A 26,568-nucleotide genomic window follows, 5' to 3' on the forward strand; every position below is an offset into this window, starting at 1 on the left:
TACCTTTAGTTAATGATTAAACAGTTGGTAAAAATTAACTCATCCATATAACTTTTACCCCATACTGAAAGTGCAGTGGAGTGTAAACAACAAAGATGGAGTATTTGCCTTTATAAAACTTATAACTTTAAGATTTGTAACAGACCTACTCCACTTCTTGAGGAAGTGACTCTTTTTGTAATATTTATTTAAGCAAGGTTTCTCAGGTCACTGACTCTTAAATAAACCTAGTTAAATAAGAGTAGTGCACGTTAAAGATTTAAGAATTCCTTACCACACACTCTGCATTAACTTTTTCTTTTCCAGTATTTCCTCTTGCTGAGAAGTTTCAGGTTCTCAGCTGCAGGATGGTAATAAAAATGTTAAGTTTTTTTCTCTCCTGCAAATGGCATAGGGGCCATAGACTCTTTTTCTCTCTGTTTCCAATTTATATAATAAAAATACTTGTATCTTCCTCATAGAGTTTGTAGGAAATGATTTAAGTCTGTGTAAAATTAGAATAATGGTTAAAAAATGAACAGTATAGTTCAAGGTGTATTGTCAGTATAATAGTACATTTCTTAACTGATTGTAAATTAATGATTGGTGGTTGGTGATACAGTATAGTCACTTTAAATGACAAGTTTTACATCTGAGAGGGGGCTTAGAAATTATTTAGCCCATCATGAAACACAGGTTAAAAGAATGTGATGACTCGGAGTAATCAGTTGGTAGTTGGCTGGGATTTAAAGATTGAAGTCCTATCTCTTATTTCAATTTAATTTCCATTACCTCATGTTTCCATTTAAAAGACTAATCCTCTGATGGTTTAAAAAAGAATTTATTTTCATTATGTAAATAAAACAGTCTCCCGGGAAATCCTTAGACTATTACATATAAGGCTAAAGTCCAATTTCATCACCAAGCCAATCACACAACACCTTTTTCAGAAGGGTAAGCAAATTTCATATGGGATATTATTTGTTTGGGTTAGGTTAAGAATAATAGAAAACCCCAATATTACAGTGGCTGAAACAAAATATAAATTCTTTTCAATCTCATATTCAAGAAGTTCAGATGGTGCTTCAAGGTCAGGGACCCTATTCCTTTCTCTTATTGCTCCATAATAGTGGCCTCCAATTTAAATCCAAGATGGCAGCTGGAGTTATGTTCACTATATTGCTTTCTACCTATAGGGAAAAAGGATGCCCCTCCCCTCTGTAAGTCCACTTCCTAGAAGTTGCACATCATTTTCACTAGGATCCCATTGTGTAAATTTAGTCACATGAACATAACTTTCTTCAGAGAAGCTAAGAAATGTCATTATTCCAGGCAGCTGGAATGTCCTGGTAAAAACTGAGTCTTTCATTTTTATGGAACAAAGGAGAACAGTGTCTGCCATAGTAAGTATCCAGGTGCAGCAAGAATTCAACTGCCTATTACTCCATTTTTCTGTCCATCCCAGACATCTGCTGAAAACCTCAGCCATTAGCAAGAAAGCCCGGGTTGGCAGAATATTAGGAATTTCTTCCCTATTAGTGAAAGGTACCTAGAAATCTATTCTTCTGGTATTTCGTGTCTTATATACCTGGAAATAATTTTCATCTTTTTTGGCACTCTCATAAACATCCATTCCCAGGAACAAGAATAACAACAGAAATAAAACAGTAAGTTGCAAAATATGTAATAAAATGAACAACTTACCTTATGATACCATATATATTTTTATGAGTACACAGATATATACACATAAACTGTAGAAAATAACCTTGAAAGCATACATGCAAAACTGATAATTTGTGTTGTGGGACAGGTTGGTAATCAACCCGTAATATTCTACAGATTTACAGCAAAACAAGGTATGTTTGGGAGTGGTAGGAGTGGGAAGTAGACTTACTATGTGGAAACCTTTAGAAACTCTGGAGTACCTTAACTGAATAGCCATTTCATCAATTACAGGTTTTGGTTGTGACCAATAGAATCCAATTCTGATGAACTAAATCAAAAAAGAGAATTTATTGGAAGAATGCCATTTATCATAGATTCAAAGACAAAGTTGAATAAGGCTATGTAGTAGGAGTTAACAACAGTCACTTCAACTCTAGCTGCTTTTCATTGTTGCGTGTCTCTCTGTTTAGGATTTGCATTCTCATGAGATGAAATGACATTGCTAAAGCTTGAGACATATTCATTAATTGAGATTTGGGAGGTAAAAGTTGTGGTAAGAGGGTACCTGATTCTACCAAGGCATAGAGTATGGTAGGGGCATTGCCCAAATAAAAATCAGGGTTCTGTTACCAATAAAAAGGGAGGAGTGTTGAAAAAGCCAAAACAATAGGCATATACAACTATCACAGAAGACCAGATACCAAAGTTTATTTCATCCCTTCAACTATAATTTTTAAGATGGTTTGTGGGTATGCTGAGGAAGGTTCTGTTTTTTTTCCAAAAGGATCTTTACTTAATTATTTTGCAATGAACTACATTGTTTAACACATTTTCTGTATTTTTACAATTCACTCAAATTGTTTTCTTTGCTGCTCTTATTTACTGAATTTTCCACTCTCAACCTTTGGTTATGCTATAGGAAGCCATAGAAGCACGGGCTGTTGTTCACAAGTATTTGCTACAATTCCCTGTGCAGGATTACACTTTTCTACCCCCATTGATTTCAGGCTTACTTTGGCCAAGAAAACATGAGTGGAAGTGAAATGTGTTAGTTTCAAGCAGACGTTCCAAGAACCAGTGTGTGGCATGTTCAATTTTTTCTCAATGCGATAATGAAAGATGTTTCAGACAGAGGCTGTTTCATAACTTGATCTTTCCAAGGTGAAGAGCCACAGAAACCTGCTATTGATGCATGATATTATTTAGAAATAATCCCTTATAATTGTAAGCCACTGAGATTTGGGCCATTCTTTATTATAGCATAACCTAACCAGTCCTGACTAATGCACATGTAAAACTAATTCTCTTTCAAACTTCACAGAGAATTTCTGACAGATTGTGATTTTAAAACAGAACATAAGCAGGAAATTTGGTGGGAATTGACCAAGTGATTGGAAACTTATCCTGCGAGCAGAAGAGAAATAATACATGTTTTCTGAGCAAGCAACTGACAAAATGAATTTGATATTTTAGAGATTTAATGTTAGGGTAGTGCTTAGGATATATTGTAATATGAAAGACCCACTTTTGTACAGAACAATGGGTTTAAAAATTTCTCAAATATCTGATTCTAACCATTGGTACTAATTAGCAGTTGTTTTCTCTGTATATTTAGATGTTGGATTATTAATTGATATTCGTACTGCAAGCCAAGAAGCATAAAGCTAGAAAAACAAAAGCAGATAAGTTATGGTCAATTTAAAGGTCTGTACTGGTAGAGTTAAACATTTCCCAGATCTATCTTTTTTCTTCCTATCTTTATCACCACTGCTTTAAATCAGATCTTCCTCGACTCTTGCTAAAGCTTTGAAATAGACCCCTAATTAATCCCTCCAGTGTTGCTCTCCTCCAGGCTACATTTCTCAAAGCTGCTGAATATTCTTTCTAAAACACAGATTTGACCATCTTATTTCCTTGCATATAACCCTTGTGGTTCAACACCTTCTGGAAGACAAGTTCCAAGCTCCTTAAGTAGCATACAAGGCCTTCCCTGAGAGGCCTCATGGCCTATTGGTTATGAGTTCCAGGACCAGACTATCTGGGTTTGAATCCAGGTTCTGCTGCTACTAGCTGTGTGGTCTTACCAAATATTTACAACAGTATGTCTATAAAAATGCTAACTCTTATTCACTTTCTGACTGCTTTGCAGTTTTCCATTTGTATTGTTTCATTCCTTTGTAGTTACTGATGACCCTCGACTTCTTCCATCCCCCAAGCTGGCTACTACTCTCTCATCTTTTAACACTTGGTTTATTAATAATTATTTTTAAATTTAAGTGACTTTTCCTTAAATAGGAGCGTATTTATCCCATGAGCTCCTTTAATATTCTGTCCATATCTCCACTAATACAGTTATCACACGGTATGCCATTATGTTTATGTAACTGTTTACCTCTATGAGACCATGGCAACTTGAGAGCAGGAACTATGTCTTAGTCGTCATTGTGCCCTGGTACAGTCTGGTACATAGTGAACACATAATGAAAAAGTTTGTCGAATATATAGGCAGTTGCCATATGAAGAAAGGATTATTATTTCACAAATCATTCTTGCACTCATTCTTTGTTATTTGGTTCAAGGTTGCTTGAGTGAGATCTTTTTGATAAATTTCCTTTAAAATGTATTTGCAGAGAAAGTTATTTCTCTCTTGAATTCTTAATGCTTCCTCTCATCTGACAAAGATAACTCAACCTAGTTTTCGTTCTTGATTTCATTATCTCCACTTATAGAGCTAAAATTAATGTTCTATTCCAGTATCTGTTTTGGCTTAGGCACCTAGTATTTTAATTTCCTTAAATTAATAAATAAACTGTACTTAAATTATAAGTGATTTAAAATTTTTGTGGGAAGTGAGGCATATGAATATGTTGACTTTTCTTGCTATAATAAAAAGAATAAAATGGGCATATAAATAAAATTAATTGTATCTGGCATGAGTATTAATATGTATATGTAAATTATTTATTGACTTAATTCCAATTATTTGTAAATAAAGATTCTATAACTATATGAAACTAAATTGTAGAATGTAGTAGATTATAATGATTGTATATGGTTTTCATGTTATAAGGAAATTGTCACTTGGAATAAAGAAGCATGGTTTTTGGCTCCAGAGGGTTTTAAACATATTTATTGTCTAATACATTATAACCAAAGACCTGCTTTTTACAGGACACTAACAAGTGCTGGTAAAGATCTGAAAGATAATTTTCTGAAGGCCCTGGCCGTGAGAGAGGAAGACAATCGCAATGGCGAAGTGAGTGTAAGTGCTTTTCACCAACAGCTTAAAATGTACACACTGAAGGCACAGTCAATAATATAACCTTTAATATATTCCTTTAAAAGTAATTCATGAGGGATAAAATGTAGCTTTTGATCATTTATTTGTTATGGAAATATATGTAGATTTTTAAAAAATTTCCGTTGACATATGCAGAAATAGCCAAACGGTGATAAAAATTAGTATTCTAAACATCTACTGCAGAGAAAATGCCTGTAGTTGGCAGATTGGTTGTCATCTCCAACTTTGTTCTAGTCTTAGGTTGAAACCTCCTGCTTCTTTTCAGCCTGACCTCCTATTACCTTTCCCCAAGTTCCTTCACCCACCAACCTGCAAGCTTTGTCCCCTGCCTACCTGATTTAATGTGATTCCTAGGAGATAATTCTATAGTCTTCCTTATAGTCCTACCGTGGGGGATAAGATATTATGTTCCTTCCACATAATAGGAAGGCATGATTTTGAGTCATCCAAGGAAAACATGCTTTTGCTTTATTAAAATGTGTGCTAGATCAAATATGTAAAGATCACTAATATTATTTGTAATAAAGATTTACTTTCATGCTTTATTAACATAATATTAGTGATAACAGCCTTTGTAGCATTAAAATCTTCCAAATCAAATTTAATAAAACAGACAAATACTCATACTGAGATTGTAGTAAGTGACTGACTTACAGAAAAATAATCAGAAGTAGTGTGATGAAAAATTTAGAACAGGAAAGTATATGTATAAGGAGACCTATTTTACCAATGTTTTCTCAATAAAGAAATTGGAATTTTCTTCACTATTAGGTCTACTGAAAATTTCACTTGCAGACAAAACCTTCAGTGTACTTCAGAGACAAAAATAAGTTAGATAATTGAATTAAATCAGACTTGAAATAGGGGAAACTTTCTTGGAAGAAGAAGGCTAAGAGAGATTTTTAAAAGGTGAGGGTGGAAATAAGGGGACTGTTAAATGCAAAAAGAGTAGCCCACACCCCTCTACCAAAACAGCTCTCACTGAAGTAACCAATAACATTTATCTAGCCAAAAATAATGGCAAATTTTTTATCATCTGTTGTGGGTTAAATTATGTCCCTACAAAAGAAATGCTGAGGTCTTAATTCCGGTATCTGTTAATGTGACTTTATTTGGAAATAGGGTCTTTGTAGATGTAATAAAATGAAATTATATTCAATTAGTGTGGGCCCTTATCCAATATGACTGGTGTCTTTATAAGTGGAGAAAACAGAGACACAGACACAAAAACACAGGGAGAACATCATGTGATAACAGACGCAGAGATTAGAGTGAGGCATCTACAAACCAAGAACGCCAAGGATTACCAGCAACACAGAAGCTAAGAGCAAGGGATGGAGCAGATTCTTCCCCAGATCCTTCAGAGAGAGCATGATTCTGCTGACACCTGGGTTTCAAATGTCTGGCCTCCAGAAGTGTGAGAGAATATATTATGGAATAGGTTGAGAAAGGAAAAAGGGGGATTATTGAAAATAAAGAAAAACAACTGTTTTTGAGGATTTTCAGAGTGAAGTATAGCATAGACATTGAGTGACATTTGTATGAAGGCTGGAGTCAAGGGAGGTTTGTTTTAGGATGGGTACTATTAACCCATGTTCTATGTTAGTGGGAATTATCCAGTAGAGGATGGTGTTGATGGTATGAAATATAAAGAGAATAATTGCTGCAGAGAAGTCCCTAAGAGGACTTCTTTTGGGGAGATGAGATCCAAAACACCAGGAAAAAGTTTGCCTTTGATAGGGGCAGAAGCTATGTTTCGCTGTAACAGGAGGGAAGATGGATTGTACAGGCACTTCTGTCAGGTAGGGTGGTGAATTTGGGTTTGGGAAGATGAGATAGCTCTGCTTTGAGTGTGTCTATTTTCTTTGCATTGTTGCTTCAAACAATCTTTATTACTTAATTACAAACTTTTTTGTACAAAAGGTCCTAAATTTAACTTTTATTGAGTATGCTAAATATGTAAAGTTTAATGTTGGGTGGGTGGCCTCTGATTTGGAAACTAGAATCTTGGTAAATTCACTGACTCTGAAAAAAACTTATGGTTATTTATTTGGGTCTTTGAATTTGTAGTATTATTATAATGGGTAGAATAAATACCATTGCAGCAAGGGTAGAAGTTAAGGCTCATTTTTCCTATATCCATGTCTATTCTTAAAGCAGACTCCAAATGGTTTTATAGCAAACTATTTACACAAAAATGTAACATTATCTTAGATAGATCTAATTATTACTATCATAAGCTTATCAGAAGCTTACTTAAAAGCCGTTTATTAAATGAATAGGCATTTTTAAAAGTAGTTCTATAAAATATACAATATTCATGAGATTTGAATCTATTTTAATTCACTGTCAGCAAAAATTATATGTGAGTTTTATGAGGTCTACAGCTGCATATGCTGAATAGTCTTAACTCTCCAAGGGAAATGACTATTTCCTAAGCATTAATGTTTTTCTGTGTAATGTGTGGGTGCAAAATAAATGCAGAACTTCATCCCAGAGGGACATTTGCTACTCTTTTTGTTTCTTCTTATTGAAAGTATATACTAGAAAAAATTGTTACATAGTTTTAGAGCTGACATAGTTGGTCTGAATGGCCTCATATGGTTTGAAGTACTAATTTCATACCACTTTTCTGGGGTAATTTTCTTTAAATGTAGCTAAGAAATTAGAAGATTAGATTTGCTTTCTAATACTCACAATTTTTAATTTTATTTTTAACTTTGGTGATTCCAGATTTCAAATGCTATATAGTGCAATTGATTCTTGTTCTAGGTGTCCTGTTTCTCCCTCTATCCAACCAATTGAAAAATTGATTTATTAGTTTTTTCCATTTAGGCCTTGAATTCATTCTGCTATGGATTTGGAGCTCTGGAAAACAGCATTCCTCTCTATCTCCTGTCCCCATGGGCCCTCCACCCCAATACTTTTAATGCTTAAGCTGGAGTATTATTTGCTTAGTGAATGCATTCAGATCATTCCTACAAACATACTGCTTTGACGTGTGATTGCAGGGCTATGCCTTGGAAGGAAATGGGGTTTTAGGAAAATTAAAACTTTATATAACTGCTACACAAAGAATAAAAATTCTTGAAAATTATACTTTCTTTAATAGTTCTAATGGTTCAGTGGATCAGATGCTGTTGGCATAGTTATTATTGAAATAAATCCTTTTTTAAAGAAGTTTGTATTAAGCCAGAGGCAATCTGATTTAATTCAACAATCAATATAATTTCGTGAATGACTTACAATTTTCTATATGTGAGTGTGTCTATTATGTATATGTATGTGTATAAATACACACACACGCATATACAAGCACATATAAACACACACACATTTATTTCTTTACATCTTCTCCAAAACACTCTTGTTGTAAATTACTATGGTGTTCCGTACGTTTAGTTTAGATAAAACATTGAGCTTTATATGCAGCACATGTACAAAAATGTTGCAATAGAATGGTAGAATTACAGAAAATGCTTGAATAAAGATATACATTTCATGTATATGATAGAAACTAAGGAAAATTTTAGAGGTCAAAATGTGATGATTATATGAAGAAAAGATGAGGTAGAAATTAGAGTAAAAGGCAAGATGGACTATTCTGAGACAATAATTTCCAATTTCTTTCTACACTACTTTGAGGTATTTACATAGTTGATCTGTTTTCCCATCTATCTTGGTGTCTATGACATAATTATCTTATAGTTTTCTAACTTCCATTTGACTTTTGATCTCAATGTCTTTCTTAGGCTAATCATCTTATACCTGCAGTTGATCTGCGTCTGTTCCACTATACACATTTTCCCTTAGTGAATCATTCAAATCCAGGAGCTCACTGACTAGTGGCTTGGGATACAATGGATAGCAAGTGCCTATGGAGCTTAGAGTTACTTGGGGAGGAAAGTGAAAAATCAAGTAAGCATACAGATAAAAGCAAAATTCTGTGACAGGTGCTATGAAGGAAAAACACAAAAAGCTCTGATTGTGTATAAGTGAGTAGGGGAATGATACAATCAGATCTTCAGAGAGAAAACATCAGTATGACTTTAGTATAGGGAATAAATTATGGAGAGGATAAAGCAGATGCCAGTAGATACCTTACAAGTTCAGATAAATGAAGACGAGATGGTAGCTTGGATCAGGAAGATTATATAGAGGGAAGATGAAGAGAACTTATTTGAGAGCTATTCAGGAAATAAACTCGGCTGGATGTGGTGACAGGATATGGCTAAGGAGGGCACTGGAGGTTAAGGGAATGGCCATCACAGATGGATAAATGGTGTTGCCACTCTTTAAGTTATGGGGCACTAAAAGATCAGAAATGGAGCGTGGAGATCATGGTTCTTTTGCTGTTGTTGTTTTAACATATTGAGTTTAAATTGTCTTTAATAAAAGAAGATGTTCAGATGTTAGGTAGGTAGCTGGAGAAAAAGACCTCCTGAACACTACTCCAGTGTTTATCTCCACACTGCTATACCTCAGATACTTACATTTAATCTGTCAATAAGCTAATTTTCTTTTCCTCTTCTGCTTTTCATATCTGACATCCAGTTGGTCAATTCTACCTTGTAAATATCTCTACAATAATGTGTGGGAGGAGGCAAGGAAGCCAAAGCCATGAGCAACAGCCAGGTCTAACTCTGTTGCTGTGCTGTGTAGCACGGATAATGCTCTGAAGATGACGGGTATCCTTGAAAAATTTTAGGCAAATGGTTAATGTGACCAGACATGCATTTTAAGTCTGGATTAAAAAATGACAGAATGAGTGGTGAGAAAAACGTGGATTTGAGTGATAGTTCGAAGATAAATCTGCAAACAGTATATGCTTTATTTTGATGTAGGGAATGTGACATGAAAGTGAGTGGCTGATGTTTAGAGCAAAAACATGCAATCACATTTTGGATGGGGTTGCATAGGTCTGCAGGTGAGACCCCAGCAAGTTAAAAGTGGCACATGCAGACGGAATAATACCAGAAGCAAGGCTGTGTGAAGGCACCCACATTTTTGAGACCAAAGTCAAGTTCTCCAGAAAAGATATTCAGTATTTTGGGAAAGCATAAATAACTCAGAAAATGTTCAACCACGGAAAAGTTAGAGACAAATACAGAATGTTTGACCCAGATTGTAAGAGAAATCTTTTCTTCTTTTCGGCTTTTTCCCTGAGAGAAAATTGTGGAGGACTGTTCACATGTTTCTATTTGGAGAATTTAATGGAGAGTGAGCAGCAATGATAATTTTAATAATGGGGAGAGAAGTATGATCCTGGATTTAGAAGGGCTAATATATTTAAGTCGTTAAAAAAATAGTAGTTGGAGGTAAACAGTAACTAGACTCGAGTTCTAGATTCACAGCTTACCCAATGTTATAGATCACAAAAGGACTATACCATGTTTTCTAATCCACAATGTCCTGTTCTAAAATGTAAGGATTAAAAGGGTACCCTCATCTGAATACTTACTATTAAAAAGAAAATATAAACACTTGGCACACTGCCTGATACATGAAAAGTATTGAATAAACAATAAGGTTTTTGCAGTAAATGAGAGTTATAATTGCTAAAGCTATAATTGCCAATAAAATAGATGTAAGAAATATGCAATACTTCAGCTGATAGTTTTCAGGGAAGCGTTGAATAGGTTTAAATTTCTCTTTAGAAAAGACGGTTGAAAGAGTTCTTTCAGACAATTAGTAGCTTACATATTTTATTAAGGGTCTAAATGTTGGTTATTGGTAAGATATTCTCGTGATCAGAATATTTTTTTAAAAAATACCCTGTGGAATTTTTTTTTTTTTTTTTTTTTTTTTTTTGTCGTATTCGTGACCGGCACTCAGCCAAAGAGTGCACCGGCCATTCCTATATAGGATCCGAACCCGCGGCGGGAGCATCGCCGCGCTCCCAGCGCCGCACTCACCCGAGTGTGCCACGGGCTCGGCCCCTCTGTGGAATATTTTTGATGTTATAGGAAATCACAGTCCATTTTATTAATTTTTCACTCTTTACAAACCACTTTGCTATTTGCCATAAACAAAAATGTATAAGACATGGGCCCTCAAAGTGTTTCTAATGTAAAAGGATTATGTAATTCTTTTAAGTGGCTAAGTAGTATTATTTTTCAAATGATAGTAAACTAAGAATACTAGATTTGTTGAATGGAAAAAACAAAAATAAAATATTCCCTTCCTAATTGAAGACTCACGAGAATAGTAATGAAAAGTCACATGCTGTTCCGAGTAGGGAAAGTAGGACCCGTTGACACTTATTTTCCCACTGAGTGTTGACTATGTAAACAGTTACATGGCTGACTAGTTTTGGCTTTGAAATATGCATTATTGAAGCTGGTATAAAAACACTGCTTACAGCTGTTCCTTCAGAGTCATTCAAAGAAACCACTGTACCTGCGTCAGGAAAACCTATGAATTAGGCAGTTCCTAACATACCCATTTCCTGTGTTGAAATGTCTGTGAAACATAAGATTGCGTTGTGTACAACCAGTAACATTGTGCTGACATGACCTTTTCCCTCCTTGCTATTTTCCAACTTCTATAAAATGTTCCCTTTCGAGTAAATGAACGTATTATACAGATGTTTATTTCCTTTTTAATGGAATCCATGTTTGTTCACTAATAAACCCTTATGGAAATTATATGACTCATACAATCTTACCTTCATTTTAAACAAATTACATCAATGTTTGGAAAATAAAATGCATATCAACTTCCATTTTACTAGAAAAAGTATAGTTGAACAGATCTTTAATTTTTTTATTTCCTGGATAAAAATATGACACAGAGACAGTGAGAAGTGCAGGAAAGAGCAGAGGTATGGAGTCATATTATCTGAGTTTGATTCTTAGATTTCTCACTTATAACAAACTAACCAGACGTTCCTCAACTCTACACAGCCTGTGTTTCCCCACTCACAATATGGGGATAATAATTTTCATACTGCTATTTCTAGAATAAATTAAATAGTGTGTAAAGCACACATAAGCTTAACACTCAGTAGGTGCTTAATAGATTATAAATACTATGTGTTGTGTTAGATCGGGTTTCCGAGAAGAGCCTCGAATGTAGGTTCTAATGCAAGTGGTTTATTGAGAAAGTTCTCTCTTGTGAAGCCTGCAAGGGCATGAGGGAAACATGATACTTCAGAGGAGGAAGCCAGGCAGAGATGTGACTAGTGACATGACAGTCTGATCACACAGACAGCTCTGGAGTATGAGTTGTGTCACAGAATTTATTCAGCCTTGAGGCAAGGGGGATGTGCTTGTATACCCTACCCTTTCGCCTTCTTCCTCTCTCCATTAATTAATCATCAGCTGCCACAGAGGTGGGAGGTGGAGGGAACTAAGTGGCTCCTGTCAGCTAGAGGCAGTCCTTCTGAAGAGGGTGCAGGTGGGAACCATTAGCTATTAACACCTGCAGGGTCTGGAGCTGGGGGCACCTGCCTGGGAAAGAGGATCTAGGGAGGGCGCCACCAACATCCACTGTAGTGCTCTGGTACTGCAGATACAAAAGCTTAGTTTTACCCTTTTTGGCAAAAATAAAATAAGAATGCCACTATTTCAATAATCTAATCTTATAAAGGGAAAACACATTTTTAAGACATTTAAATTTATCAGTCATTTTATATGAAAGTTTAATGGCACCTTCAGTGTTCCATTTCCAACATGAGACATAGTTATTTGAATCAAAATAAAATGTGAAAGAGTCCTCATTTACGAATAATCAGAAGTCTAGGCTATTATGACTGTTGGGTCATAAATTTCACATATATAAGAAGCTTTCCTATGTAAATCTCATAAGAAGTAGTACATATCCCCATATATAATAGGTGCTGGGTTTTTGGACTGACAGAATCAAGATAGTGAATCTACTAAGGAGTGAGCATCCAGCTTTGTGTCTGACCAGTGCCTGTTCAAAGGACATGTGTTTATGACTACTTATAGGCTCTATCTCATTTAGTGTGGCTACCCCTTTAGTTAATTGCAGATAGATTACTCTGCTTGGTTATTGAATGCTACCCTAGTTTTATCTGGAATGTTGACTAACATATGTATACCTATCATATTACCTTACTAAAATCCAAATATTCTGAATGCTAAAACAATTCTAAGTCCAAAATTTTCAGATAAAAGATGATGAACCTGTATACATATTATAAATACATGAAGTATTAATTCTGGTAAAAAGAGTTGCTAAAGAAAATAAAACAAAACAAATTTTGATGGTTTAATATAATAAAAATGTATTACTCTCTCGCTTTATGATCAGTTGCTTGTCCATGTTAATTAAACCCACAGTACGGCTTTTTGCATTTCATGCACTCATTCGGGGCCCTAGATTGATAGACAAGCCCTGTTATCTTCATTATATAGCTTCTGAAAATGCTCTGGGTGTTGAGAGTTGGCTCAGTGAAGAGTCCCTCTCTTTGCCCCTCTAAACAAATCTAAGAAACAACAAGTAAAAATAAATAAATGAAAAAGGCATACCATGTAAGTCTAAAAAAAGAATGTTAATACATCAATATTAATTTGAGTCAAAAGGAAAGTAAGGCAAAAGACATTCATGGAGATAAATATGAACAATATGTAATTATAAGAGAAACAATTCATCAAGAAGATTTACAATGATGAAATTGTATGTACCAAATAATAGTCTTGAAATACATAAAGCACAATTTTGCAGACTTGCAGGCACAATTAAACAAATCCGCAGTTATAGTAGGAAATTTTAACATAACTTTTACAAACTGTAGATTAAGCAGTAAAACACAGTGCAAGGGGTCTTCAAAAAGTTTATGGAAATGTGAATAGTAAAAACAATATGCATGGATTATAAAAAAAAATTGCTCCAAAATAAACTTGTACTAACTTGTTATAACATGTCTGAACAGGATCTAGTTTGAGGCACTAAGAAGGATATGATATCAGTTTGAAAAGGGTCCCTATCAGAGCAACAAGAATTCTGCTAAAATTGAAGAAGCTTGAATGGAAGAATGGTGACATTGATGCTTTACAAAAAGATTATGGGGACAATGCCCCAAAGAAATTAGAAGTTTATAAATGGATAATTCTTTTTAAGGAAGGATGAGACAATGTTGAAGATGAGGCCTGCAGCAGCAGACTGTCCACATCAGTAATTAGCCAAAGGTTTAGCAGAAAAAAAGCCAGGGACAGCTTCACCATGGAGTCCTTCTCCATGACAATGGTCCTGCTCATTTCTCTCATTGGAGAAGGGCAATTCTGCAAGAGTTTTACAGGGAATCATTAGGCATCCACCTTCTAGTCCTGATTTGGCTCCTTCTGACCTCTTTGTTTCCTAATCTTAAAAAGTCTTTAAAGGGTACCCATTTTGTTCAGCTAATGATGTAAAAACAACTGCAATGACATGGTTAAATTCCCAGGAAACTTAGTCCTTTAGGGATGGACTAAATGGCTGATATTATTGCTTACAAAAGTGTCTTGAACTTGCTGGAGCTTATGTTGAGAAAAAACATTTATATTTTTTATTTTTATGTTTTAATTCCATTTTTCCATGAACTTTTTGAAGTGTCTTCATATATATACTTTTCAAGTACACCTATATTATTTACAAAACTGTTTGATTAGAAAGGAAATCTGAGTAGATATTAAAGGAATTATATACATGCACATTTTTCTGACCATAATGCAATTAAATTAGAAACAAACAATTCAAAGGATAAAAAATGTAATTATTCACTGTCTAAAGAATAAATAACAAAAGTTACAAAATACTTTGCATTAAATGACAATGAAAGTACTGTGTATTAGTATTTACAGGGCATAGCTAGTGTTAGAGAAAAAATTCATGGCCTTAAGTGTATTAATTTAAATAACAATAACAACAAAAACCATAAAAAACTAAATAAATTAGTTAAGCATTTAGTTGTAAAAGCTAGATAAAGGTTAACAAAATAAACCTAAAGAGATTGGAAGGTTAAACAGTTCAAAGATGAGAAATTAACAAAATGAAAATCAAGGAAATAAGATTGACAGTATTAAAAAAGTCACATCTTTAAAAAATGAATATAATGATAAATACTGGCAAAAATGATCAAGAAAAACTTGAAACGCACACATACAATTTTAAAATGAAAATAAATGACATGAATATAGAGTAGATACTTAGAACTATTTTTAAAGGAATATTACAAACACATTTGTCAATATATTAAAAAATTAGATGTTATAGACAAATATTTAGAGAAATACAAATTGCAAAAATGGGTATTGAAACAAATAGGAAAACTCTAAACCAACAACGATTAAATAAAATGTACCAAAACAACAGTCTCCTTTATTCTGTTAAAGACCACCTTGCTAGAATACAGTAGGCCCCAAGATTTTATAGAAGATTTTCTTTTCCAATATTGTAAAGAACAGATAATGTTTGTCTTACACAAACTGGAGGGGGGGGGGGAGGGGGAGAAAAATGAGAGATCTACTTGTTTTCTTAACTTTATATAAATTTGATACCAATTAGACAAAGACAATAGAAGAAAAGGAAATTATAGGCAATTCAACACGATTAAAGTCATAGATACAGAATGCAAAATAAATTATTTTTAGTGTACTAAAGAAGTTATACATTGTGATGAATTAGAGTCTATTCCAATAGTGCAGAATCAACGTAAACTATCTGTTAAGGAGATAGCTCAAATTGATAGAGATAAATTCATATGATTATCTTGGTAGACAGGAAAATATTAAATAAATATCAACAATCATTCATGATAAACATTTTCAGCAAACTAGAAATACAGTGGGACCTTTCTTAACCTTAACAGAGAAATTCTAATGAAAGAAATAGTGCAGACCTTGCTTAAACCAGATGGAGATGCTGATGGAAGGACATGGGCAGATTATGGAGAGATCACCTGCTTGTATATCTATAGTTAAACTTACAAGGTTTCTGGAGAACCCATAAACAACTGTATTTTCTTTTTCTTGGATACCTCTTGTTAGCCTAGTCAGAGGCAGAATGTGTAACTAGCTGTCAGCCTGTAAGTATACACCAAAAGAAGTGAGACAAAGCCTACAGTTTTTCTTTCCTTTTGTGCATTCATCTTTGCCTTTGTTCCTTGAGTCAATCTAAGAAATGCCCATATCACTATTTTTATTCAATATTGGATTCACTAGAGCAGTAAGACAAAGCACAGAAAGGACATAAAAGGATTAGAAATAAATATATACAAACTCTTCTTATATATGGACATATACTCATCAATATTATAAAGCTAAGAAAACCTGCAGGTAATCTTTAAGATTTAGTGAGAGCAAGTTTTCTAGATATAAGTAAACAAAAATAAGTAATACAAGTAGAAAATGTAGTAAAATATTATGTTTAATACACTAACAATAGCCATAGGATAGAAATATGAAACAAAAGATATCTAAGACCTTTATGGAGAAAATTATGAAAAATGATTAAAGGACATAAAAAATAACCTGGATAAATAGAGATACTGTGTTCATAGTTGGGAACACTAGATTCAAAATCATCTATCAATCTACAGATTTAATGTAACTCTAATTTTCACTGAAAATAATCTAATGCTAAAATTTATATAGAAGAGTTGAGAACCAATTATAGTTCATTAAGGCAGTTTTAAAAATAATGGTGGTAAGAGTGATTAAAATTTCAGCAACAGCTAACATGTATTAAAAGCTTACCAAGTACCATGCATTTGTCATAAGTGCTTTATATTCTTTAACTATTAATCTTTACTACATCTGTGAAATAGGTATCATTTTTATACCCATTTTATAGCTGACGATTCTGAGGCAAAAAGAGGTTAAATATCTTGTCCAGATTTACATAACTAGTTAATAAGTGAACTAAATTCAAGTACAAATAGTCTGGCTCTAGAGTCTGGTTTTTAACCACAATGCAAATGTACAAAATTGCCCTTCAGAGAACGAGACTTATCATGAAAACATATTACTTATGACAGTGGGCACAAAAGTAACCCCCCCCCAAAAAAGGGTTGATGATGTTAATACAATAGTAGTATGTCACTAGCTTGTATTGTATGCCAGTAGCTGTTCTAAGAGTGCTATATGCTAACTCAATTACCTGTGATTTATGTCTTCATTTATAGCAGACAAAATGAGCTACAGGGAGTTTAACTATTTTGCCCAGTTAATGGTAAAACCAGTGTTTAAACTCAAGCAAGCTGGGTTCAAAGTCTGGGATCTTAACCATTGAGCCCTCAACAAGAGCTACTCATATGGAAAACAGAAATATATAATTTACAGGTGATTAGAGAACTAAATGAGAAAAATAAACTTTACAGAAAAATATATGAGAATATCTTTATGCCCTCTGGAAAGAATTTCTTAAATAAATGCAAAAACTACAAACCATTAAGATATTATAAGTTTGATTCCATTAACACTAAAAATGCTTATTTGTCCAAAGATATTTAACAATGTTAAACTAAGATAAGCCACATATATATGCAGTGCATAAAACTGACAAAGCATTTGTATCATGAATTTATACAGATTTCTTACAAGTAAAATATAAAAGACCTTCTAGTCAAAAAGCTTATAGATTACAAGCAGGCAATTCAGGGACGAAGAAGCCAAATAGGTCAATAAATAGAAAAATATGCTCAACTGTACTAGTAATCAGAGAAATGAAAATTAAAAAGTGTTATATTTCGCTCCCACAATATTGACAAAAATTAAAAAGTGTATTCATTCAAAATGCAAATGAGGTGTGAAGTAACAAACCACGTTCAGTGATGGCAGGAGAGTACATTGTTAGGCACACTTCAGAAAGCAATTTGACAATATCTAGTAAAGAGAAAAATGTATGTAATCTTCAAACTAGTAGATAAACATCTGAGAGAACTTCTCAGTCATACACACAGAGATAATTGCAAGAATGGTCATTGTAGCATTGCTTATAATAGCAGAATAACCTAAATATTCATAAACCTAAGAACAGGTTGTGGTCCCTTCATACAATGGAATATTAGACAGTAATTAATGTGAAAAAACTAGAGAGATTCTTTATATCAACATGGGATCATCTTAAAAACATCATGTTAAGTTAAAAGAAAAAAGCATGTTCAGAATATGTGCAAAATAACCCTCAGCCCCTGACAAACTTTGTTCCTTTCTATGTCTGAGTTGTCTTATCTGTAAATGGAATAATAACTGTATCAAGTTAGTAGAATGGGTATGACGATTAAATGAACTAACGCAGGTAAAGTGCTTAGATCACTATTTGGAACACGGTAAATGCTGAATAACTATTATTAAGGTTATTTAAAATATTTATGTAAAAGTTTAAAACCTACAAAATAAATTGATACTTTTTATGGATGCACTCATGTTCTTATTGTACAAAAACTACATGGGGATAATACACACTAAATTTAGGAAAGTTGGTTACATTGTGTAAGGTAGTAGAAGGTTTGGAAAGGGAAGGAGGGAGAATAGAATTGAAGAACAGACTTTTATGTACTGTTTTATTTCTTTAAGTTTATGTTGTCAGTATGGGAGAATGTTAAGATCTGAGTCAGCTGTTTAGCTGGATGTTGGCTACATGAGTATTAGTTATGCTAGTTATGTTAAAAATATTTTTAATATTGATCTCTTGATTTTATTTATGTTTGAAATATTTCATAGTCATAAACGGAGTCAAGAAACATAGATTGTCATACTTATAGAAAAATTTTAAATGAGCAATTACTGGTGAATTTATTATGTTTAGTAAAATGTAAAGAAATAAAAAATGCAGCAAGAGGTCGAACCTTGTAGGGGCAGCTCACAACAAGTCTTTTTCTTTGGAACTGGAACTCAGATCCAGGACAGGTTCATCTGGATGACCAGTTCATGGTGGGCCAATAAGATTTTCTCTATTGGGAAGTGACAGTAAAAATGGAGAGACACAGAGCCAAAGAGTCACTGAAGCTAACTCCTTTAAAAAAATGGTTGTGGATTCCTGTCTTCAATATTCAATATGACCTTTGAATCTGAGAGATACTGCAGGTTCCATTCCAAAACCCCTCCATTTTGCTTAAATTAGAGTCCAATTCTCGGCTTATGGCTAAGGGAATCTTAACTATAACCTTAAAATTAGTAAAGTTTATCTCTACCACAAAGAGGATAATCATTTACAGAATCCTTTTGTGGGAACAGATTGTTACTGGTTCCATCCAGAGGAAACCTCCAAAAGCACTGGTAAATTTTAGTCTATGGATTCCTGCTCTGTGTTCATGTAAGGAAGCTACTCAATTCTATGTAGTTTATTTTCACACATCAATTCAAAAATTAATTAAGAACTATTGAAAAATTGCTGCAAATTTTTGGAGTTATGCAATGCAAAATGGGGTGGGTCTAGTAAAATATAAAATTACTGAATGCGTTGATTGCAGTATTTTACATATGGGATTTTACTTTTAAAACTTTTATGTTAATGAGATTATAAAAGCCACTTCTCTACATAACTGAAGATGCCTTTACAGATTGTTTTGCATTTGGACATGTGTAATGAGAGTAAAATATATCCATGAAACTATTTGACCCTTGGTACAACATAATAATAATATTTCTTTCTTCAAATTCATAAATTGTAAGGAAAAACTTCTGGCTGCCTAATGTTAACAAGCACAATGGAGTTCATATTGTGAATGATACAAAACAAGCAGTAGGTAAAGAAAAAAGTTCCATATATAACATATATTATTAGAAATATATGTATTAAATGGCTATTCTATCAATAAATAGTTTCACCTTCAAAAATTGAGGGCCTCATAAGAAAGATTCTAGTGAAAGTCAGCTGTTAAGAAAGATGTTGAGTGTACTGTAATAAATAACAGCTAACTTTCAGAGTAATAAAAGGCATACAACAACAATTACTCTCTAAAATTTATAAAAATTATTGCTCAGTCTAATTTGCAAAACGTGATGGTAAATTTGGCAGGAAAAAACTGAAGTTGTAATATGTAACAGTTCTAAATTCAGGTTTGTACTATTAGGAGAAAATTACATTGCACTATATTCAAAAGATTTTTTTCTTTTGATTTTCCAGTTGAATATAATATAATCCTTTAAAAGGCTGGTGTGTGCACTGTCAGCATGGTTTGGATCACAAACAGAAATTTAACCATCATGTTGATTTCTCTTAACTCCAGTATGTGGTGAATTAATTAAGTGCTCTTGACAACCTAGCTTTTGAAGCAGTATTATGCTTATTTAGATGCTATAGCTGAAAAGGGAACACAGTTGAGTCTTCCCACTCCTCCCTCCACCCCGCCCCTGATCCCAGATGAAGGATGGTTATTACAGCTGGGTCTTCACAGGATTGTGGGCCTTTAGATGAGAAAAATAGTGCATATGTTGGCAGGTGTTTTTCTTTGGAACAATTCCAGATAGTTGACCATTGCTGGTTTCTGTACTCATCCTGGGTAAAGAGGTTAAAGGTGAAGGTCTAGATCAAACCAATGTCTTCATCACAGTCAAGACAGCAAGAATTCCTGCTTGAGTTGGCATGGGGGCTTTTTATACATTTATACTCTGCTTTGGTTCTTGAGAAGTGGGGAAAATGTCTCAGAAGGGTCAGTTTATGTGTCATTCTTTTTTTAGAAATCTCTACTCTCTTCATGTTTGGCCAATAGAGGGCCTTTGTAATGTCAACAGTTACAGTTATAATTAAGGTAGTTGTTTTTATTGAATGCTCACTTTGTGTTAGCACTTATAATTTGTCAAATTTATTGGCATAAAGTTTTTCATAGTATTCCATTATCATTTTAATGTCTATGGGATCTATAGTGATATCCACACTGTCATTCCTGGTATTTGTAGCTTTGTGTCTTCTCTTTTTCCTGAGCAGTCTAGTTAGAGGTTTATCAATTTTATTGATTTGCTCAAAGAACCAGCTGCTGGCTTTATTGATTTTGTTTATTGATTTTGTGTTTATTTTATTAATGTCTGCTGTTTTGTTGTTGTTGTTCTGCTTACTTCGCATTGAATTTGCTCTTCTTTTTCGAGTTTCTTAGATGAAAGTTTAGGTTATTAGACATTTCCCTTTAAGCACTGCTTTTGCTCTATCAGATGTTTTTATATTTCATGTTTTCATTTTCATGCAGTTCAAATTACTTTCTAATTTTTCTTTTGACTTCCTTGTAACCCATGAATTATCTAAAATTTATTTAGTTTCTAAATATTTGGATATTTTCCAGCTTCTAGGATTGCCTTATCTTCTCTGATATTGTTCAGTCTTTTAATTTTAACTATCCATTCTTATTCTTCCTTTACTTTCATGATATTATCATTTACAAGTGACTTTTTAGGACTTGGCTGAACAGACGTCATTGTTCCCTTTATTCTCTAGATCACACATTATGTTAGGAGCATTATGTGAGTAATCTTACTTTGTATGTTATTTTCATTTTTCTATCACTTACCTATTTGTCCTTTTGCATTAGTATTGTGCTCTTATGTGATCTCTGAGGAAACTAGAGTTCTTGTTTTGTTCGTTTTTAAATTTTCTTCGGTTCTCTGAATTCTGTCTTCCAGGGTAAATTTTTCTTTTTGCATATATTTGTGTTTATTATGTTTCAAAAATTTTCTCAATAAAAAGTCCAGGGATTCCTAGTTATTCATTCATGTTTATAAAAAAGGCAACATAAAAACTGACTATAAGCTCTGTATACCTAGTTAGGGCCAACTAGTTAGTTGTCACTGATAGGCTTGGCACGAATCTGTGAATGATCAGGGAGCTTGCTATTAGCAGAGGCCATCTTAAATAAGAAAGGTCTTGTTTTTTGGCACCACATATCAAGCTACCTACTCTAATAATCCCTAGCAACTTTGTTCAGTTCCAGTCCTTTGCCTGAGTGTTTTAGGGGCAAGACTGTCTGGCTATTGATAATTCTGTTTATGTGGGTAGAGTATATTTTTAATTAACCTCTTGTTTAAATCCCATTTTACACCCCTGGCCTCCTATTTCACTGGAATTCCTGAGTTCTGAGCTTTCTCTGGGCTCTGCTGATAAAATTGGTCTCCTTCTTGGATGCAGCCTTCTTGCTCCTCCCTCCCTCCTTCTTTTCTCCTCCATAAAGTAAGCTCAACTATACCTGCTTCCATTTCATTAATAATGTCCAAAATTGGCTTGCCCAAAATTTCATATGTATCTGTCCTTGGCAATAGATGCTACTGGATAGAGTAGTACTAAGGTGACTTGTTGCTCTAAATGCTTTGTACCTTACTAGATTGGGGTAAAGAGTAATCTAATAAAATATCCCAGTTATTTGAGAACTAATATGCTGGAATGAATATAAAATTTATCAAGGTACTGTTGTTTGGGAGTTTCTGTGGACCTAAAAGATGAAGGTATCTCTGAAGGAATGAGACATACCACTTTGACATCTATAATTAGCTATAAAATATTTAAGTTATCTAGCAAGGGAAAATGTGCACATATTTTCTTGCATTTTCTGAGGTGGTGAAGTTCTCCAATATTCCTGGAAAAATATTGGGGAAGGTGGGACATCCAGTTTCAAAATACTTTCTTTTTGGGGGGAAGTGCTATGGAATACATAGCACTCCACATCTGATCCTTGATGAGGGCCCCCATCATACCTGCAGGTCTTTGTGAGACACGTGAATGATGCACAATTAAGACAATGAAATTTCTCACTTTATATTATCTTTTTGGAGTCGAGACAGAGAGAAGGATTGTGGAGGGAGGGGGAAGAAGGGGAGGAAAGTAGGAAAGGAGAGAAGGACAGATACATGATTGACACCAATTTTATCATGAACCATAGCATCTTAGAAATGAAGGAGGCAGAGCTGATCTTGTTCAGCCTTTTTCATTATGGGAATGCTCTTTCTAACTCCTTTGACAAATAGATGGTTTTACAGCCTCTGCTTAAATAGTTTAAATATTTCCATTGATAGAAAGCTCATTTCTTTGTAGGTTGTTATTTCCATTTCAACGAGTTCTAATAATTAGAGTAATGGGCAAAATCTGCCTTCTTTCATTATTTTTTTTTAAATTAATTTTTTTGCTGGCCTATGTAGGGATTGAATCCCAGACCTTGTTATTATCAGCACCATGCTCTAACCAACTGAGCTAACCAGCCCCTAAAATCTGCCTGCTTTAGTTGCTGGTCTTCTGGAGCAGTATAAGATAATGCTACTGCTCCATTTTGATTTTTGAAGATAGCTTTCACTTTTTCTTTTGAATTTTCTGGAACTGTTTAGTTAAAATTTTAAATTCCTTCAGTCATTATTTAAGCTTTCATCATTCTGATTAATTTTTCTTGGCACTCCCTAATTCCCAATGCCCTTTAAAAAACTTCTTTTTAAAATCAAAGTATAGCAGACATATGAAAGTACACAGCTCATTATTGTGCAGTTTCATAAATTACCACAAAATGAACAAACCATTTGATCACCATCCAGAATAAAAAAATGAGCATTACTGATACCAAATAACCCCTTGTGTGTGCCCATTTGGTCACGACTCTCCTACTCTCCAAAATAATCACTACTGTAATCTGATTTCTAACACTGTCTGGCAGTTTTGTCATTTTTTAAATGTTATATAAATGGATCCATATTTTTTGCCTTCTTTCACTCAATATTTTGTTTTTGAGAAACTATCCATGTTGTTCTGTGTAGTTGTAATGTATATGACTTTATTTCTGTGGTTTTCTATTATATGATAACACAATTTTTCTGTTTTTCTATTTATGGACTGTGAATTATTTGTAATTTTTGGCCCCTATGAACAATGGTGCTGTGATTATTCTTGTGCATGTCTTTGTGTGCAAATATATATGGGTTTTTATTGGGTATATACCTACAATGAAATTGTTAGGTCATAAGGTATATGTGTGTTCAGCTTTATTTGGTAGATAATGCCAAAGACCTTCCAAAGTGATTGAGCCAATTTACATTCCCAGCAACTGTGCATGAGTCACAATCTTGTTAACATTTGGTATTTTAATTTCTGACTTTAGATATGCTAATAAATGAGTGGTGTTATATCACTGTCATTTAAATTTGCATTTCTCTGATTATTGATTAGGTCTTTCATATGTTTATTAGTCATTTGGATATTCTCTTCTGAGAAGTGTCCAAGTTTTTTGTCCATTTTTCTGCTATATCATTTGCCTTTTTCTTAACGATTTAAGGCAATTTCTATATATTCTGGACAAAAATTCTTTGCAGATTATATATACTGTGAATATCTTCTATGCTGTAGCTTGCCTTTTTGCTTTCTTAGTGAAAGTTTTTAATTTTAATGTGGTCCGATTTATTAATCTTTTCCTTTATGGCCACAGCATTTTCTATCCTGTTTAAGGTATCTTTCCTATCCAAAGTCACAAATATATACTCCTATATTATCTTCTAGAAGTTATATTGTTTTATTCTTTACATTTAGATGGATATTTTACCTGTAATTACTGTTTGTGTATGGTGTGAAGTAGAGATCAGGTTACATTGAGAAACTTATTGCATATCGTAGCAAAGATTTCAAGTTGATGTAAAATCTAGACATCAAAGTAGAGGTTTGGGTTGAATTTTAAATTTTGGGAATTTTCAATGTACAAATGCTACTTAAAGCTCTGAGATTGGATGCTATACTAAAGTAATGAGCATAGATTGAGAAGAAGCTGAGGACAGAGCCCAGGGGCACTCTAATATGTGACTTCAAACTAGACTTGGTACTGTGCTGTATTCTGATGAACAGTACAATATATAATTACAGAGTACAGTGTGCTATAAATTCCTGTAATCTGGACACTAATTTTAGTAGTGTTTCCCTTGATTGCCTCGACTGATTAAATTAATTTATGCCACAGTCAAGTCATAATATAAACTTGAATGTTATGGTAAACCAGAAAGTAAGATTTTAAAATATGAATTGTTATTAAGCCATGTTCTTCATTCTGAACTAACAGAATTGATTAATTTGAATATAAAAACAGCACTTCACATTTTTTTCTTGAACATTTTACAGCATTTTTATGTTATTCAGTTCATTTGTCCTAGCCTATCAGGATAGTCTGTAATTCTAAATAATCAACCCAGCATGTTATCTATTTCTCCTTCAACCATGCATTCAACATTGGATTGCTGTCATATATAGGGCTGGTAATGACAGATAAGAACACTTAGTCTTACAGAAGTTAAGCCATGCACTTAGTGACTCAGTAGCTCTAGAAAATAAATTTCCTTATCTCCAGTTCTATTATTTATTTATTTATTTTTACTAGCCCACAAAGCATGACTTCAAAACTCCAGAAGTCTTGAATTTAAGGACCTATATTAACAGTAAGTACAGATTCAAAACTGTCTTAGACGTACCTCATGATTACGTTGTTATGAATTTTGTATAAAATGAGGTTCTAGGGTCAGCCCTGTGGCTCACTCGGGTGAGTGCGGCGCTGGTAGCACTGAGGCTGTGAGTTCGGATCCTATATAGGGATGGCTGGTGCACTCACTGGCTGAGCGCAGTGCGGGCGACACCAAGCCAAGGGTTGCGATCCCCTTACCAGTCAAAAAAAAAAAAAAAAAAATGAGGTCCTATTGCTCCTGATCTTGCAGGCTACTGCTGCTACACTCCCAGGAAATCTTTAAGGTCTGAAATTTGTGTTTGGATTATAAGGTGTCATTTATTCCTTTAACATTTACAGTAGTGCTTTTATAAGGCATGTGATCAAATCATAATGTGTGCCGTTAGCAATGAAACAATGAAGGCGTTGATTATCAGTAGGAAACGTGGATGTTAAACACTTGAAATTGGAATACAAAACATAACAAAAAGCTAAAGTTTACCATATCTCAAAGGAAAAAATTAGTAAGCCATGAATAATAAACAGACAAAATATTTTTAAAAGGTAGGGTGTCTGAGAATCTCTGAGATCAGTTTAGCGTATATGATCCACACTTCTATATATAGCAGATTACCAAAACTCAGACTGACTTCGGCCACTGTATGAAGGCAGTATTTTTGGAAGAATGAGCTGTACTGAAACAGTTTCTACAATATATTAGGCACAAATATGCTTTCCTTCCATGCTGGGCATGTGGAACTTTTCCCACCTGTTTATTTTTCCTTAAACAAACATATTATGTGATATAACTAGTCCAAAGAAAATTTTCTCTTCCTCTACATGAATGAACTCCCCTCTTGCCCTTTTGCTAAATCCCGGAGTTCTGATGTAGTCAAGATCTTATATTACATCCATGTCACTTTTTTGAATCATTTCCATGGAATAGTGCTTTGAATTACTTTCAAGCATTTAATTGGCTTCTGTTTAAGTCAGTTTTCTCCTTTGACAGTGTAAATTTATTTTCCAAATGCAAATGTATTATAATACAAACTGGACTTTCTGTCTGTGCTGTTGTGAGATTTTTAACAAAAAACAAGGGCTTTTATAGCTGAAAGAAGTGGCAAAATGAAAAATGTTTCATCAGGTTTGTACTGTATCTCTCATAATTATTGCATACTGTGGTTGTTTATTTTCTTTTCAACATTGGAAAAAGCCAGATTTTTTTTTTCCCCATGGGAATAGGTAGCTCCTAAGGAAATGGTTCCAGGTGTCCAAAACACAAGGAAGAAAG

General features: G+C 33.9%; 1 protein-coding gene across 1 annotated transcript in view; it reads left to right on the plus strand.

Moving 5' to 3' along the window:
* The window catches only part of CFAP299 (cilia and flagella associated protein 299), a 603,823-nt gene that overhangs the window by 222,423 nt on the left and 354,832 nt on the right, over positions 1-26,568 (plus strand). The window contains exon 3 of the mRNA XM_063107460.1: positions 4,819-4,909. Coding sequence (XP_062963530.1) covers positions 4,819-4,909 — 91 coding nt within the window. The remainder of the gene's footprint in view (positions 1-4,818; positions 4,910-26,568) is intronic.

This window comes from Cynocephalus volans, chromosome 9, assembly GCF_027409185.1.
Source record: "Cynocephalus volans isolate mCynVol1 chromosome 9, mCynVol1.pri, whole genome shotgun sequence".
Lineage (NCBI taxonomy): Eukaryota > Metazoa > Chordata > Mammalia > Dermoptera > Cynocephalidae > Cynocephalus > Cynocephalus volans.